The 17,638-nt window shown below is 37.1% G+C and overlaps 1 protein-coding gene across 2 annotated transcripts; it reads right to left on the bottom strand.

Annotated features, from left to right (window-relative positions):
- Positions 1–4,876: 4,876 nt before the first annotated feature.
- Positions 4,877–17,277, bottom strand: LOC123869980 (adhesion G protein-coupled receptor A3). Of its 2 annotated transcripts, XM_045913110.1 has the most exons (10): positions 16,782–17,277; positions 15,076–15,141; positions 14,388–14,603; positions 12,526–13,403; positions 11,182–11,330; positions 10,089–10,259; positions 9,522–9,750; positions 8,947–9,078; positions 5,439–8,298; positions 4,877–5,308 (listed from the first exon to the last, which is right to left on the bottom strand). In XM_045913110.1, the coding sequence occupies exons 1-9, from the start codon at positions 17,003–17,005 to the stop codon at positions 5,468–5,470; spliced, it is 4,896 nt and encodes a 1,631-aa protein (XP_045769066.1). In that variant the 5' UTR covers positions 17,006–17,277; the 3' UTR covers positions 4,877–5,308; positions 5,439–5,467. The 2 variants fall into 2 exon arrangements, with proteins under 2 accessions (XP_045769066.1, XP_045769065.1); XM_045913109.1 differs by having other exon boundaries at positions 4,877–8,298.
- Between the last annotated feature and the right edge of the window lie 361 nt (positions 17,278–17,638).

The raw sequence follows: 17,638 nt of genomic DNA, 5'->3' as shown, positions 1-17,638 counted from the left end.
TTTTGTAACAATATTTTCATTTGTACATTTAAGTTTTATAAACTTTTACTAAGCATGATAATCTTACTAATAAATCATTTTGAAAGACATTACCTATTTTTCTACAATTAAAAGTGCAATAATTAAAGTTAATGTCTAAATCTAAATGACAGGCGACACCATAATATATCACTAAGTGCCATTATATTGCATGACAATTATTGCAAAAATAGCACTTATCAGTGTACCCGGCGACATTTTATCGCACGCAAAGAATTGACCGTCCGACCTTTACACCGGCATGATTGGAAATCACCGAACGATTTATTGATTTAAAATGTCATTTGATCTTGTAAATACGTTAACAGGGCTCTCTCCGTCACTCGTTTCATACAATCGTAGTTCCAATTTCATTTGAATATTAAGCAACCAAAGTCCATGAAATTTTGCAGACATATTCTAGAAACTAATATCTGTGTCTGTGGTGTTTTAGATTTTTCTAAAAATATGTAGTTTTATAATTACAGGGACTCAAAGATTTGTATGAAAATTTTTAAGACCGCGTAACTTTGAAACCGAATATTTTAACAGAAATCTGGAAAACCACAGATATTAGTTTCTAGAATATGTCTGCAAAATTTCATGGACTTTGGTTGCTTAATATTCAAATGAAATTGGAACTACGATTGTATGAAACGAGTGACGGAGAGAGCCCTCTTAAGGTGCCTTTACTGGTTGTTTACACTGAAGCACACGTAACCTTTATCATCATGCGCATAAAAATGGTGATTGACCTGTGTCCTTTGATAATATTTTAACCTGTTACTAATTATAATTGTTTTGTATTTCATTTTTTAAGCTATTTCATAGTAGGTATACGTAATAATAATATTATGTTTGCACTGCTCAATTTTACTAGTGTCAAAAAAGCCAAAGATAAAATAAAAAAATATAATTTATATACTTAATATTTTTGTATGTTAAAAAGAAATAAATAAAACTACAATAACAAGTGCAAAATGCCCTTTTATTACGCAATATGCCCACAAAAAGCTAACCGTTTTATAAATTTTCACTATTTATTCATATAATATTATTATATTCACAGTCACAATAGATTTCCAAACTTTAAAAAAAAATGCTCTCAAGTCGAGCTAAAACAAACATCTCGCCACATATAAATTTTTTACTTATGTTGTTTGGTGTTTAGTATAAAATTACTAGAAAAAAAATTGGAGGAGTGATAGAATATCTATAAGAATATGTGGCGAGACTAATACATAAACGATACAACAATGTTTGGTACGAAAAAGTGCTTAGTCGACAACATAGGACCGCTTAAGTATTACGTAAGCATCAAATGGGAGGGGGCCTTATTCTTGATAGGTCTCATTCTGGAAATGACCTAATCGGGACAATTCCAGAAAATGCCCTTCATTAATTAAGCTTTTTTACATCAAAATTGGAAGTTATAAATAGAATCATTCAAACACAAAGCCATTTTACGAATATGTCCTAGAATAAGCCCGAAAAATGGATCGCACAATTTTTTTACTTTTCAATGTGCGGTTTTTACAACAGAATCGACTTTTGTTAGTCTTACCTACCTATTGCAATTTTAATATGTATTGTAATTTCTTCTATAACCAAACATTGTCGTACCGAAAAACAAATATTACAAGATTTGAATATCACATTTGTTAGAAAATATTAACAAAAAAAATATCTTATTCATACAACTAGGTATATACAAATGCTACAAAGGAAATAAGGCGGCCCAGAGAAGGAAATATGCTTTCAGAAATTCTAAGTTAACTTTACAATGCATACATTTTGAGAACTCACTCGCCATAATATTTGCTCTGTGTCAACTGTCATGTCAAAAGTACTTATTCACGCTTATAATATCTATATATACTAAAAAATAAAATTGGAGTGTCTGTCTGTAATTTCGAAATAACTACCACATATTAAGCTCATATGGTTATTTGAACGATACCATAGCTGAATCACACGTTTTTAAATTTTTGTCTGTCTGTCTGTCTGTTTGAACTGGCTAATCTTTGGAACGGCTGAACCGATTTTACCGGGATTTCTACAGACAAGTAGAGGATTGGCCAGGGAGTAACATAGGCTACTTTTTTAACCGACTTTAAAAATGGAGGAGTTGTGTTTTTCTACCTATGTAACGGGATTTTTAAAGGATCATCCGTTTAAATGTTTTTACATGGTATAGAAACACGTTGCATCCCGGGAACGGGCTATTAAATACTAAAATCGTACTTTTGACATGACAGTTAACACATAGCGCAATTTATGGCGCGTGAGTTCTCAAAATGTATGCGCTATATTTTATTGTTTACAAAAAATAAACAATCTAAGTACAACATTGGTTTAGTCAGTTTTTATTTCAACTTTACAACAATTTATTTTTCTCACTTTAACTGAAACTTAAGTCTTCGCTGAGTTGTTCAAAACAAATTTATTTTATTAGAACCATTTACAGAAACACTTTTTTTACATAATTTAAGTCTTAGGTGCTAGGTAAACATATAATTCCATTTACAGACAACTACAGGATAAATCGTGCGACAGATTCAAATTCAAAAATTTAAGTGAAGATTAAACTAATTTAATTACAAGAACTCTACGGAGTTTCGTTTTGTAATTACTGATTAAGTATATTACTTTGTTTAATATTGAATTTGTTTCGAACAACTCAGCGTTACACTATAGATTTCAGCCTTAAGGCCTCATTCATACGAGCGCATTTTTAACGTCCGTTAAAAAAGCGTTCAAATAGAACAAATGCATTCCCAAGTATCTGTTCACACGTCAACGCTTTTTTATCGCGCACTGTTGTATTTTCAGGTTTTAACGCAACGCTTTTTAAACGCTCGTGTGAATTAGGGCTAATTGTCAAAAGTCGCCTTTTTAAAATGGTTCTATATAACCTGTCGATTTAAAAGTCCTTAAATGTGTATAAAAATTTTAGAAAATTGCCAATCAATGGACTAGACATAAGGCAAATTGGGAATTCAATTGAATTCAAAATAAAAACTCGATAAAAACGAGTAGGTAAGTAATACTAGGAAATATTAATCATATGATATAATAATAATCAATTTGCAACACTCCGTTATATGTTTTGGCACATTCATGTTATTTCGTTACTTAGTCTAACAATATTTTGCATACAGAAGTTCAATCGACATGACTAAGCTGCCATCCAATCAAGCAAAATGCTACCATACACGCGAACCTATAAACGCGTCACGAAACTTGAAAATGCTGTAATTTGCACCACTAATTTATATAAGTACCATGAAAAAAATCTGTTTAGTCAGAATTCGATACTTAACACGTTTATAAAGTTAAAAAATAGATCCAGTGTCCTAAAATAGGACCTAGTGCTCTTTAGGGAAGGCCTATGTCCAACAGTGGACTAAAAACTATCACTCAGGCGATAATAGCCATTGACAATGTCAAAACTAAATTGACAGGGCTAAATATATTGCTATCCCTTTCATATTGCTCCCTGCAGAAAAGGATAGCACCAGATTTAAACCTGTCAACCTTCGTGCCTTCTTTATATACATGACAAAAGCCAATATCTGGGATTTGATTATTATTGAATTGAATTATTTATCAAGTTTAGTTATAAAAGGTTGTGTTACTCGTATGTGTTTAACAGAATTGGCCATATTAGCTGTTCAGCCTGCACCTGCAAAACTTGGGCAGCTATACGATCACCTTTTCAACTTACGTGACGCGTACTATTAGTCGTCGTACCTTGCCACTCTCTAAAATAAGCGTAACTCTGAATAAACCACAAAACTACTTAAAGAACATTTTCATGTCCAATTATTAAAAGGTAAAGGAAAAATACTCTAAAAATATTTACATTAAAAAGTACTTAGTATTCGAGATCAGAAATTTTTATTGTACAAGTCATATTTTTTTCCTAATTTTTAAACCAAATAAATATACATTACAACGGCTTTGTACAAAATATACGTAATCTTTTGTGTTTTCATACTTTTTCAATCTACAACTTTATTGGTCTGTGGTTTTACTAACCATATTGATTACAGATAGATTGAACATAGAAAGCGGACATTAATGACTAAGTATTTTTTGACATTGTTTTATGAACATAATGTCAAGAAAACTAATGACACTTAACCACTAAGGTCAATATCTCACTAGGACACCATGGCGGCGCCACCGTGGTGTCTTGAGCTACCAAACGAGAAACACCAGAGCGACACCGGATCGTTAGCGTTCAAAATGGACATCGAAGGACATTTGACAATGACATTACCAACCAAAAAAACATTTTACACTACTATTTTATACTACAATGAGAACAATCACCTCACATCACCAATGTATACTGGCAGCGCAATTGGTAGTTGAGTGAGTGAAATACAAAATAGCTCTATACATATTACTGGCTGCGCCGCTAGCGGGTGATCCCGGCCGCCGCCGCCAAGCAGACACCAGGTGAGGTACCCTCCATATACATGTACACATTTTGTTGGTAACGCGACTGGTTGCGCCGCCACTGGTGTCCTAGTGAGATAGTGCCCTAAGTTTTTGTATTCAGTCGTAAGAGGGTTTTTCTTTAATTATTCAGAGTGAGCCATGTAAATCAGACCCATTTTCAAAACTTACAAAGTAACTGTACACATAAATTACAACTTAAAATTAGAATTATACAAACTTATCTCTAGTTATTTCTTTTGGCTCTAAATATTTGCCTCTACGTAAATACAGATATATCAAAATGGCAGTTTTTAATTTTAAACAGAAACATCAGTTTTACACTTGTTCAAAACACAATTAGAAAAGTTATTATTATTATAATTATGTGTAACTATATAACTTATAGTAAGACGACATCACAAGAGGTTATTGCTACATAAAAATTATGTATAAGGATAGAAACATTTCTTTAGAACAAGAACAATTTCTACAAGAAAATATCTACATATATTTTACTACTTTAAAAACTGGGTACTCATTCCCTATGACTCTGCAATAGTATGACACTCATTACTGTAATTCTTGACATCAAACTGACAAACTATCTTCATTTGCAAATTTGACATCAAAAATACTGTAATACCAGAACAGAATACATACTTAATAAGGCTCACTCCAGAAAGACGTTTAAATAAATACTGCAGCCCAAAATTTACAAGCGCCTCTCTTTCCATCGCGTAAACTCTTCTCTCCTTCTCTATTTATTTAAACGTCATTGTGGAATGAGCCCTTCATACCTGAAAAATACCATTAAGTATTCTGTGATGATAGATAGATACCATGGCTGATTTTGTTGTATACAATCTCTATCCCTTTCATTATGCTTCATGTAGAAAAGGATAGCATTAGATTTAGATATCTGACAGTTAAGTGTAGTTTAGAGATTGTGTACAAGATAATTAGCCACACTGTTTCATCATAGAGAATCATGGAACTAGTTTCAAACAGTCGTTTCTCCTTTCACCTCCACGTCGGAAACTGCCTCGCTCACACAACTATCACTGTCTGGTTTCAGAGTCACATCACTATTCACAGTCACATCGAGACCGTGGTCTTTCCTCGCCGTCCTGTCTTTGTCCCTGCTCGTTATTTGCGTGTAAAGTTCGTCCAATTCACTCGCAAAAGACAGCGGACTGCTATCGCGGTTGACTTCAGGACAACTCAACGCTGGGGTTGGCACGTACTTACCCAACTTGGGGTTGTTTTTAACTGTTTTCCTCCATCCTGGATCGTAGTTCACGTATTGACTTTCTAGCGTTGAAACGTCTTCGTTACTAAAGCTTATTTCGTTCGGACACATGGAAGATGGTGATGGGGCATATAAACCGTGACTCCGTATGCTAACTTCGGACATTTGGTAGTTCGGGCAGTATATATCACTTTCGTTTTCGAAGCCTTGTTCGCTCGCATTGGTGCTGCACGTTTCGAAATCGTACGTAGTTTTCGCCATGAAAAAGGTTTCCTTATCATCATCGATTTTGTCTTCGGACCCTTGAATATCCCTGTCCGGGTTCTGGAGTAAGTTATCCATTTCGCCCAGATCTGTTTCCAAATGATGTGCAGCACTAGATTGGTTGACATCATCACTGTTCATGGTACACTCCTCTGATATATCCTGTAAAGATTTATCAATGGCGTCTTTGTTTTCATGGGCTTTATTAGGTTGTAAGTAATCGATGTACTGGCCGAAGCTTTCTGTGTCAGTAATTTCATTAGTCGAGCATAAGGCACTGTGGGTTTCTTGGAGCGACGTCATTTCTGAATGAGTATTCAACGTTTGATCTGAACAAGTGTGGGGCATCGCAATTTCCGAAGCTGAGCTGTATTCTAAACTGCATTGCTGTGATATCGTTCGCATTTCAGGGTGATCGCTTGCGTGGCTTTGCAAACACTCTTCGGAGACGCTGTTTCTCTGTCCATTGAGACTTTTCTGAACGTTAGCTTTAATTATTTGATGTTGGGGCACTTGTGTTTCTGGCACGTTCGTGTATATGTTCATAATTTGCGCTCTCCCAACTTTCGGGTCGTCATTTTTCGCCCACGATTTGCGATCAGTGGAATAGCTTTTGAAATTGTCTTTCGATTCGTCTTCCAGCAAATTGGGGTTAACAGTATTTCTCGATTCTTTTATGCCGTTATTGACTCTTTCGACGTGTTGATTAGTGTTATTGACTTTTGTACCCGCGTTTAGGAAACTAGCCACTCCATTATACGCTTCCTTGCTGGGTAGTGGTAAGGAAACGTGAGAATCGTCGTCACAGTCGCGCCTCAAAGGCAGTTCTAGGCAATTTCGTTTCATATGTTGCCTCTGCTTCTTGAAAAACTTCTTGGCAACATTCATTTGATTTGGATTGTAAAAGATTTCAGGCCCAACTGTTCCCGAATCTGGGTATGTCATCATGGAATTATTCGATCTATACTGTTGTCTATGTAAGACAACTAGATTTATGTTAGGGGTTTTTCCGTTCGTGTTTTTGAGGTCTTTAGGTAATGTTTGACCGTTAAGTTCCGCACCAGCTTTGTAGGTGCCGCTGTTGTTTGTTTTTGAATTGGTTCTGTTTGAACTTCTACTACCGGAGCCAGACCTGTTGTCGTTAGGTATTACATTATGTTGTGGGGATGTAGTTGTGTTTTGGTTTGTTGGCAGGTTTTGTTGGTTAGTGTCAAAAACGCTTCTATTCCTGCAACACTGTTTACTGGACTGTAGGTAACAATGCATCATAGACCATTGGGCCCTAACATCGCTTCTGGCGATTCCGTAGAAGAATAGAATGAAAGTCCCCAATACTGTTGCACACACTGCATATACTATACTACAAATATCTTCTTGATAAGGCAAATATGCTGGCAAAGGTCTATACACGGTGATCGCACCACACGACCAAACAGACACGTACAGACACAAAACAATGACTTGAGCTCGCAATTGAATTATTGGAGTATGTTCGATATCGTCTATTTCAGAATCTACCGTCGATTTCAAGCTCCGCCTTTCGGGCTCGGTCGCTTGATTCGGTTCCCACATTTCCAAATCAACGTTTTCTGTAGCTTGAGTTCCTTCAGACAGTTGAACGTTCATATTTCTTATCGTACATCGAATGAGTAAGAACAGAATGAGTATAAACATGAGTAAAATCGCTGCGGGAATGAACAGAGCACTTAAAGCTGGTGGTGTGCTTAAAAAGCACTGTGAGTAACCTGCATAATCCTTTAAATTAACTGCACCAGATATCCCGCATACTATCAGAGCTATGCCCCATCCTACTAAATACAACCCCAATATAGGTTTCTGGATAGGTACATCGGGTGGAATATCATCCTCAGGGGTCCTGACAGGATTGTGTGTCTTTGTCACCCATTTATACATATTGCTAGCGGATACACACATCCACAATAAGCAAGAAAGGGACAGATAGTGTATTGACAATCCCAGTATCTGACAGAGCTTTACGTCCTCAGTTTGATAGATTCCAAGCGTGTACATGAAACATAGCAATCCAATTGCAATCCATGAGTTGATGAGGGCATGTTTGGATTTTTTCGCCATTTGTATGGCTGGGTAGCACATGATATATGTCAGAGTAGCACAGCTAACACTGCCTATGAGTATGAGGGAGCCAACGTAAATGGCGGGATGAGAAACTTTGAACCTGGCTCCGTCTGTTCGGGCACCATATATGCCAGTTTCCACGTTCTGCAGAAGGCCGACATAGGCTAGCCTGGAGCAGCTCATTATTATCATTTCTGATACGACGTGCGATACTTTGCAATCTGGAATAACAAACATAGATAGATATAGATAAATAGATAGATTTTTGCTACAAAAAAAAAAAGAAAAGATAAGTGTGAAAACCAGCCCAGGGAGAAGTTGTAATTTTAGAAGTGTCAGCAAGCAGTTAGATAATAAAAAATATCAGGCCACAAGTTTTTTACTAATCCCTGCTAAAAAACAACTAGGTTATAGTTGTTAAGACGTCCGCCTCTTCGGGAGATAAGGGTTCGATGCCGGGCACGCACCTCTAATTTTTCCGAGTGTTCTGAGCACTTAAATATCACTTGCTTTAGCAGTGAAGGAAAACATCGTGAGTTCTCTATAATGTCCTCAAAGGTGTGTGAAGTCTGCCAATCTGCACTTGGCCAGTATGTTAGACTATGGACAAACCATCCTCTTTATGAGAGGAGTGGATCTGCAAAGGGTTGACGATGAATGATGATGATTCACAACTTTCGTGATAGACCTGCTGAACTGCGATCTTACCCGACACTTAAAAAAAGAAACTAGGTTTAAGTTAAGGTTAGATTTGGCTAATCTATGTAAAGCCAGAGGAAAAAAAGGTTAGATTAGAATTTTAATATAAATTGTACTTAGGATGTTGCAATGTAAATAGCAACAGGAAAAAAGTTAGTAAAAAATCTTACCTGAGGCATTGTCACTCCACCGCCTCGTGCGGGGGTCCCACGTTGCGGCTCGACCGTCGACCCCTCCTACAGAGCGACCCCTCACAGTCGCTATTATAGGCTCCAACAACTCACCGCGGAGAGATGCGTTAGCTGGAAAAAAAAAAAAAATTTGGAAAAAAGGAACCCTAATAAGATCACTTCGTTGTCTGTCTGTCGTATCTGCCAAGACAAGGGGAATCAAAACCCATAGGGTACTTCCCGTTAACCTACAATCGTGAAATATTCTTGTCCTCTCGGGACGTGAATTCGGAATATTCGTGTCCACGGGACGGCCCGTCATGCGGACGGCAGTGGAAACAGACGCGTAGACTCCCACAGCTGGAGTGTGGGACTGTAAAACACTCACCGAGCTGGAATCCAATGACCGGCGAAGTGATCTCCATTTTCTTGTCCTCTCGCTTGGTACTCCGTCCATAATAGTTCTTGGTCCTAAGTCCACGGTACAACCTGTCTTCCATAACGGGTAGCAGCGAGAACAGACGCGTAGACTCCCACAGCTGGACCTTGGGACTGTACAGAAGTAAAACACTCACCGAGTTGGAATCCAATGACCGGCGAAGTTATCTCCATATTCTTGTCCTCTCGCTTGGTACTCCGTCCGTAATAGTCCTTGGCCCTGTGCCCACGGGACGGCCCGTCTTCCAAGACGGGTAGCAATGGAAACAGTGACGCGTCATCATAAACTGCAACCACCAGGTCTTGAGGCTTGGACTGCAGCATTGTGCCATACTCTGTGTTGCTGTATAGAAGCGACTGTGGTATCTGAAATAATACAGTCTACTAGAAAGTTGTGATCATTTTTTTGGGTATTCTACCTCTTCTTTGTCTTTGGACCTTTAAAGTAACTCTGATCTATTTTTCTCATCGTATCGTATTTAAAACAGTCTCCAAATAAAAAAATGCAATTTTGAGGCCGCCATCTTTTATTGAGGCGTTTTAAAGTACCAAGTAGTTAGTGCCGTGCATCTATGGCTAAAACAACTAAAACTGGTTTTTATGCTCACATATCAGTATCTCTTCCGCTTGTAACTCCATTAGCCGAAATTCGGCTGCCGAGGCCAAAATTCGGCTGCTAAGGCCGAAATTCGACAAGAGCATACCTGCACGCTAGCGTGGATGAGAGCGTCAGTGACAGTGAGTAACGGCGCCACGGTGCGGTTGGTGGTGGAGCAGTGGAGCCGCGGCGCCTCGCCTCTGGTGGCGCTGTACCACACGCAGGTGACCCCGCTGAACCCTTCGCGCACCGGGAAACGCTCCACTGCCAAGTTTATCTACATACAGATAAACAAACAGACAAGAAAATGAGTTAATATTGCATTGTCGTTTGGTTTCAAGCTATGTTTAAAACTTGAATATTATTGTAAATTGAACAATTGAAAAGAGCAACCGCCGAGTTTCTTGCTGGTTCTTCTCGGTAGGAACGGCATTCCGAACCAGTGGTAAATTATTTGACGATTCAAAAGCACTTGTAAAAGTTTATTTGAATAAAAATCTATTCTATTCTATTCTTCCAGTCCCTAGCTTATCGGGAAGTTAATTTCCAAATTGATTCCAGCAACGAGCAGACAGAAAAACAGATTTTTGATGAATAGTTACAGGATGAACATCAAAAAGTGCCCATGGCAATGATTTGAGATGATAATGATAAACCACAATTAGGAAAACCTAAAGATTTAACTAAGAAAACGGTGTAATGATTTCAGTGTTCATAATGAATGTGAGTTTCTTTATTCCAGCATAACTTCAAATGCCTCGGATGTCTATGTCTTAGTAGCTATCTGCATGTCAAATTCCAGCCTGATCCCTCAATAGATCAGTCAGTCAGTCAGTAAGTCACCCAGCCAGCTTTACCTTTTATATATTGAGATTAAATAGATTAAAGCAAAATTGCAACTTTAAAAAAAAACGTATTTTCTTTCTTTCTATCTCAAACTAGTACGAAGGACTTCGTCTGTGGTGGCGTTTGCTGGCGCGCGTGTTGTGACTTTTTGTTGTGGTTTTTTTTTTTTTTTTTGTTAAAACTGACTGAAAAGCGCTCTAAGGGGGTGCCGTGCGTATGTCGGCGAGCGGCGGCACAGACGGGGTCCATACTTGTATAGTTTAGCTAACTTGTTACAAATAACAACAAACTTGACATTGGCTAATCATTGTAAAAGCCAGACGAGAGAGAATAAAAAAAAAACTAGTAGGAACCTTATGTGCCTCAACATTTCTAGTATACAAGGATATTTCCTCCGCAGCTTTGGCCAAATCTGTACATGATCCATATAACGTTTCAGCTTGAGTCATCACGGGGACTGATATGTTCATAGCCGAGCTGATCACGTCCAGGAGTTTTGAACCTAAAATACAGAATGGTCAAGTATAAGGCAACATGTTGGCTCGCAGATTTGCACACTTGTATGACACAGATAAATATGTAGCGGTTGCCACATTCGCAAGAAGATGTCGCTTCTAAAACTCAATGAATCAACAACGCTCGAAACACTAGATGGCAGCACGGGTAGCCTAATTGAAAACTCAAAATAAAACACGCAACTTTCAATCGCAATGACACAGTGTTTACCAGATTGCACTATATATAGGAGTTTCGACGCACAACCGTCGGCCCAGCTGGCGCTACCGAGCACAACACCGCTCGGTTGGGAAATTTTCCTATTGGTACGGTCGAGCACGCAGCCACACAACCTCCCGTACAAATATAACTCGGATCACCAATGGATGTTGGGGTTCCAAGATGGTGGAATAGGAACATGTAGAAAGCACAGCAAATCTCAATCTCCCACAAGGTGGACACTTAAATAAGTTACTAGAGGCAACAAATACAGGAAATTCCGAACTAGTGGTAGATGCTTTTGATGGTACAAAAGTACTTTTATTGAGACTTATATTATTGAAGTCTAATTGAATAAAAATATTTTGAACTAGCTGTGCCCGCGACTTCGTTCGCGTGGAATCAGCGCGCTTTATATAGCCACGGACGCTCAGGCGCGAGGCGTGTAGTACGTACTCTGTACGTTAAAAATGTTCGCCGTGATTCTTTAAATTGACATAACTTTTTTATTTATGAACCGATTGACATGAAATAAACACTAAATGTTAAGTGAAGCTTACTACAATATATTAGTGAAAACCGTATCTAAATCGAATAAGCCGTTTCTGATATTAGCGTGCACAAACACACAGACAAACAGACAAAAAAAAATAATTACAATTTCGGGTTCGGCATTGATATAATAACAACCCCTGCTACTTTTTTTTTATATATTTCCTTTGTACAGACACCACTTCTCTACAATTTTATTATATGTATATAGATTTTTAAATAACAGGAATCAACTCCCATCGGCAGTGTTCCCACTAGATTACAACATGGGGTTATTCAAGGGGCGGACCAACAAATTCCTGAAAGGCCGGCAACTCATCGGCGGTAACTCTGGTGCTGCAAATGTTCATGGACGGCGGTAATCACTTAACATGAGGTGTCCCGCTTTTTGCTTGGTATTTTTTATAAAAAAAAATAGTTCAAAAACTTACCTAAATTAGTCTCCTCTGATATATACTGCATATAATTCCTCACAGCCTGAGCTATGAACATGACGTCATCCGCATCAGATATTTCAGCCAAAGGATAAGTCTTTTCTCGTATCAACATAGCCAGCCTCTCTGTTGCGTTCAAAGCTGAATATTGCACCAAACTGACGTTCAGCAAGGCGAATTGCTGCAATAATTTAGTTATATTGCTGATATACGAGCATTGTGTAGTGTTCGCTTGGCTCCATGTAGCGTTAGCATTGCAGTGTCTATATGCAAAACCATCACCACTTCTACAAGGCACGGATGCAGTCCTATTTAGTAACAACTGAGGCCATGAATACAGTCCTTTGTTATCCACAGTATGGCCCGTCTCACAGTACTGAGTCTGATTCGTCAAAACCACTACCTGTACTGTATAATTATGCCTAATATGATTTTGATCATTGTACATACACGTCCAATTGCCCATATGGTAACTAGATATGTTCGCGAAAAACACCACACTCTCCGCTAAACCTTCCTCTTGCATGTCCGTATTTGTGATATTGACATCGCAAATTTCTAGCATCGGATGGTGCCATTTTAACTCATATTTTGCTATGACAGATGCGAAGGGAGCACTGCAGGTTAATTTTAACGAGTCTCCGGCAAACACAACTTGATCGTGGCTTGGTTTAACTATCAGAGTATTGGACGGCAGTACGCTTCCACAAACGGATAGGTCGAGAAATATTCGTAGTTTGCGCACAGTTTTGTTGGCCATGTTTTCAGGGAAGGCACATTTGGGGCTGCCAACCAGTTTGACGCTGGTATTCCTCGCCCAGTCTCCTACCCAGAGCAGTTCACAGTCACATATGAGGGGGTTGTCGGTTATGTCTCTGAAAAAATACAACAAGATAAAGTTGAAAACTAAAACCCGACTGCGATCGTCATAATAAACGCTAAAATATTATAGTAAAATTGTTTTTCTGTCGCTTGGTATATTTTAATGTTGTAGAATGTAGTGCATTTACATTTATGAACTCAAAATTTTTTCCTCTTTCATTTGACATCCCACTTGATACAAAAGCAAAAAAAAAATTTTTGGAGACCCCCACTTTTTTCATGTAATATCCCCAATTGGCAAATTTTTTTCGTATAAAATGTAGCCTATGTCACCCGGACCTTTACGACGAATCGATTGACACCTCATTCATCAAAATCGACCCAGTAGTTTAAGTAATCTCGATACAAATATACATACCCACATTAGACTGCTAAAATCATAACCCTTCCTTTTGGCTTTGCCGCAGTCGGATAAAAATAATGATAAATTGAAAGTTACATATGTCAAGACTGTTACTTGTTTCAGCCTCTGCGATCATACAAAGTATCAAAGTATCCTATTGCAATTTGCTAAGAGAATGTATAGTAAAGATGGATCAGGTGCTCCTAGTACCCCTACTTGAAGCAAATACCTACTTATAGTCCACTTTCACTAACAAATTAGAGCAAGAGGTTGGACCCTAGTCACATAATATATACCATGCTTCAGTGATATCCGACCACTCACTCTCAGCAGTTGAAGTGGGATAGCAACAAGTAGATATTTGTAGTTAAGTGGCATATTATTGTAAATTGAATACTTGAAAAGAGCAACCGCCGAGTTTCTTGCTGGTTCTTCTCGGTAGGAACGGCATTCCGAACCAGTGGTAGATTATTTTCTCGATTCAATAGCACTTGTAAAAGTTAAATTGAATACAAATATTTAAAAAAAAAAATTGAATTTGAGCAGCTGGATGAGGAAGGCTGAGGACTGAGTGTGGTGGCGTTCATGGGAAAAGTCTGTTCAACATGACAGGATGATGATAAAATGTACTCACAATTGCTTTAACCCCACAAGGTAGTCAAAAGTGCCCAAACTCAACACAGAAATATGGTTCTGGGATAAAATCAATCTCTCCAGGTTGACCAGACTCTTGAACATTTCCTTGTAAATGTTGCTGATTTGATTGTAGGACAGATCTAGTCTTTGTAGCGATGTCATGTTGTAAAATGCGTCGGATTCTATCAGTGATATTTGATTTCTGCTGAGGTCCCTGAAAAATTTTTTATTAGGGTTCTGTACCTCAAAGGAAAAAACCAGTCAAGTGCATGTCAGACTCGCGCACGAAAGGTTCCGTACGATCATACAAGATACACCTAACACTCTTACATACAACACTGCAAGTTAATGACAAACTGCGCCATCTATATGTGATTTAGTAAATAATTTTTTTTGTGAACAGATTTAAAGTTTTTTTGCTGATGTAACCAACGGTTTTCAAATTTTTATCCTTTACTTGGACTATAAGACCTTTCATGATTCTAGGTCAATGGAAGTATCATACAAGTTTTTCTTGACAGGAAGTGATCCCATAAGGGTTCCTTTTTTTCTTTTGAGGTTCAGAACTCTAAAAATTGTGGTCAACTCACAATTATTGCTGGCTTTATCAAATTAACACCATTCTAAAGTTACTCAATACTCATACTTGAGATAAAATCTAGATACCTAGATAAGATTAAACTTACAATTTTTGTAAATTTGGAAGATGGAGCTCTCTTGATAAAGTAGAAATAGCATTTCCAGACAGATTTCTGAAAAAAATTACATTTTGTTAGTATTATTAAAAGTAACTGTAATTTATTTTTTTTACTCTGAGTACCTCTAAATTTCGTTTCAATTATTGAGTACCAGATGATGCCCTCAAGTTTGTCCATGTGGGTTTAGGTTTATAAAAATCCTGTGAGAACTCTGATTTTCTAGGATAAAGAGTAGTCTATATCCGTTTCTTGTGTGCAAGTTATCTTTATACCAAGTAGACGAACAATGTCTTCAGCTTCATCCATGTGGATTTAGATTTTTCAAAATTTCTGTGTTAGATATTCTGGGACCAAAAGTAGCCTTTGTCCTTCCCCTGGATGCAAGCTAACTCTGTACCAAATTTTAACAAAATTGATTGAAGGCTGTGAAAAGCTAACAGTCAGACAGGCACACTTTCGGATTTATAATATAAGTATGAATTTACAAAGTAATAAATATTCATTACATGATTTGGAGGTTCCCGACTTCTATTTTAGTTTCATGAATTTCTTCAGTCATGAATTATTACTTTGAAACACAGAATTAAATAGAGATTTACAACTGTACCAACCATTGAATGCTCAAGAAATAAAATTAGTGCTTCCAATGCAACAGCCAATATGCGTATTTCAAATTATTCAAATTTTTGGATTATTGCTTAGGTTTAAGTTTTATTTTAGATTTTTTTTTATTGTCCATGAAAATAGATCTTAAGTATAAATATTTTGCAATCGTTATTTAAAACTTTATGTTCAAGTGTGTAAGGCTATAAGTTATTAAGGTTTATAATAAACTGAAGTTGTTTCTATTATGCAACTTTTTTATACATTTCATAGTAAGAAACATATGTATGTGTATGTGTGCAAACTGTTAAAATGTATATGTGTACAAACCAGGCCACTTGAGCTGTGTTATTTTGTTTATGAGCTCTGTTCTTTTCATAAGTTTACATTGAACACATTGTAATTTTAACAATAGCAAGAAAGTATGCATTGTGTTTTGTACCAGAATGTCTAAGAATCTAATAATACTTCTGTTTGTTTGAGTTCCTGCAGCCACATGAACAGTTAACAGCAGTATGACACCTGCTCTTCATAGATTGTTTATTGATTCAATGTTAATACCTCTCAGTAAGCTTTGCTTTAAAAGCTTTTTGCTAGTTTAACATGTTTATATGTTGTCATTCTGTTAAATTAGTAGGTAACTGATTTTTCAGCTACTTCCAATTTGTTCGATTGAGTTGACATTTTGCCGACACATGTGGTTCAATGACTAAAAAACAATTACTAAAATGTGTTAAACATTTTTTTTTAATTTATAGAAACAAGGAAGCAAATCGCTTTGTATGTGTATGAGGAATTTCAACTATGTACAAAAGGGAAAGTTTCCGTAGTGTTGTGACATCTTAGCTAGAAATATATTTTGATTCAATAACTATATTTTTAATATATTTCAGTGAATTATATCATGAAAAATCCATGACTACTGGGTTTGTCATAGGTATGTGTGTTTGAGATTTTCTCAAAAACTAATAAACCGATTTTGATGATTTTTTTACTTATAATATTCTAGAATAGTACCTTATGGAACTATAATGATTGTTTGATAGAAATAAACTTTTATTTAAGTACTTATTTTAGTAATGATGACTTACAAACTAACAACATCCATCCAAAGTTTGCTCAAGTCTATTTCCTTCAACTCTGTTATCTGAACTGGGGTTCCGCCGCAACTCATTTTCAGTAGTTCTTTTGGCTGAGACTCCAACACCCCATCGCCTGACCGATTCCCCTTGCATGAACATAACGATGGACAAAATCCTAACGCACCCTGCACTACCAAGAATAGTACAGCTAAACACAACTTCATTTTACCCATTTCACGTAAAAATACGATGGCACAAAGCCAAAATACGTAAATTAAATCACATCTTCGTAAATTCTTCACTACGTCAATGACACCAAGCGAAAATCACATTCGGTAGTACATTATAAATTATATTTGATTTGAATTAAATTAAAAACATTTCCTTTTTGGCGCACATTTAATTTTGTGTGAAGTGGAAAAATAAACAATAATCAACAACACAAGCGTTCATAATCCGACACCGACATTTTTGGTTAAAATTGACTGATTGATTGGATAATGGATTGAAGTTTGCACCATAAACGAGAGAACGTTGAACGAATGGTAAACCACGGAATAGGACGCATATGTTTCATTCGTCTGTATAAAGACGCCTTCACACTTTTTATTTTAAGCTCAATTTAATAAAAAGGCTGCCTACCTAGATTTGATGATTATAGTAAGTATATTATATTTTCTGTATGAATAGTGAAAATCTAAAAAAAGTTAGCTGCGAATAAAAAACGAAAAATCATTTGGAGTAATTCTGATCCAATTGGACAGATAGCGAGCCAAGTTGACATGCCCTATCCGATCGGTGTGTACACCACTGGCCACTGACTTACTCACTGTACCTATGCACTGTACTTATCTATTCCAAAGAGC

Source organism: Maniola jurtina, chromosome 12 (assembly GCF_905333055.1).
Source record: "Maniola jurtina chromosome 12, ilManJurt1.1, whole genome shotgun sequence".
Lineage (NCBI taxonomy): Eukaryota > Metazoa > Arthropoda > Insecta > Lepidoptera > Nymphalidae > Maniola > Maniola jurtina.
The sequence above is the reverse complement of the archived record's forward strand: the minus strand, read 5'-3'. Positions and strand labels throughout refer to the sequence as shown.

Coding starts and splice junctions, on each gene's coding strand:
- LOC123869980 (XM_045913109.1), bottom strand. CDS start 17,005: ATGGGTAAAATGAAGTTGTGTTTAGCTGTACTATTCTTGGTAGTGCAG. Junction 15,142..16,781: donor TGGATGGATGTTGTTAGTTT/GTAAGTCATCAT, acceptor AATTTTTTTCAG/AAATCTGTCTGGAAATGCTA. Junction 11,331..12,525: donor ATCAGAGGAGACTAATTTAG/GTAAGTTTTTGA, acceptor TCTGTATTTTAG/GTTCAAAACTCCTGGACGTG.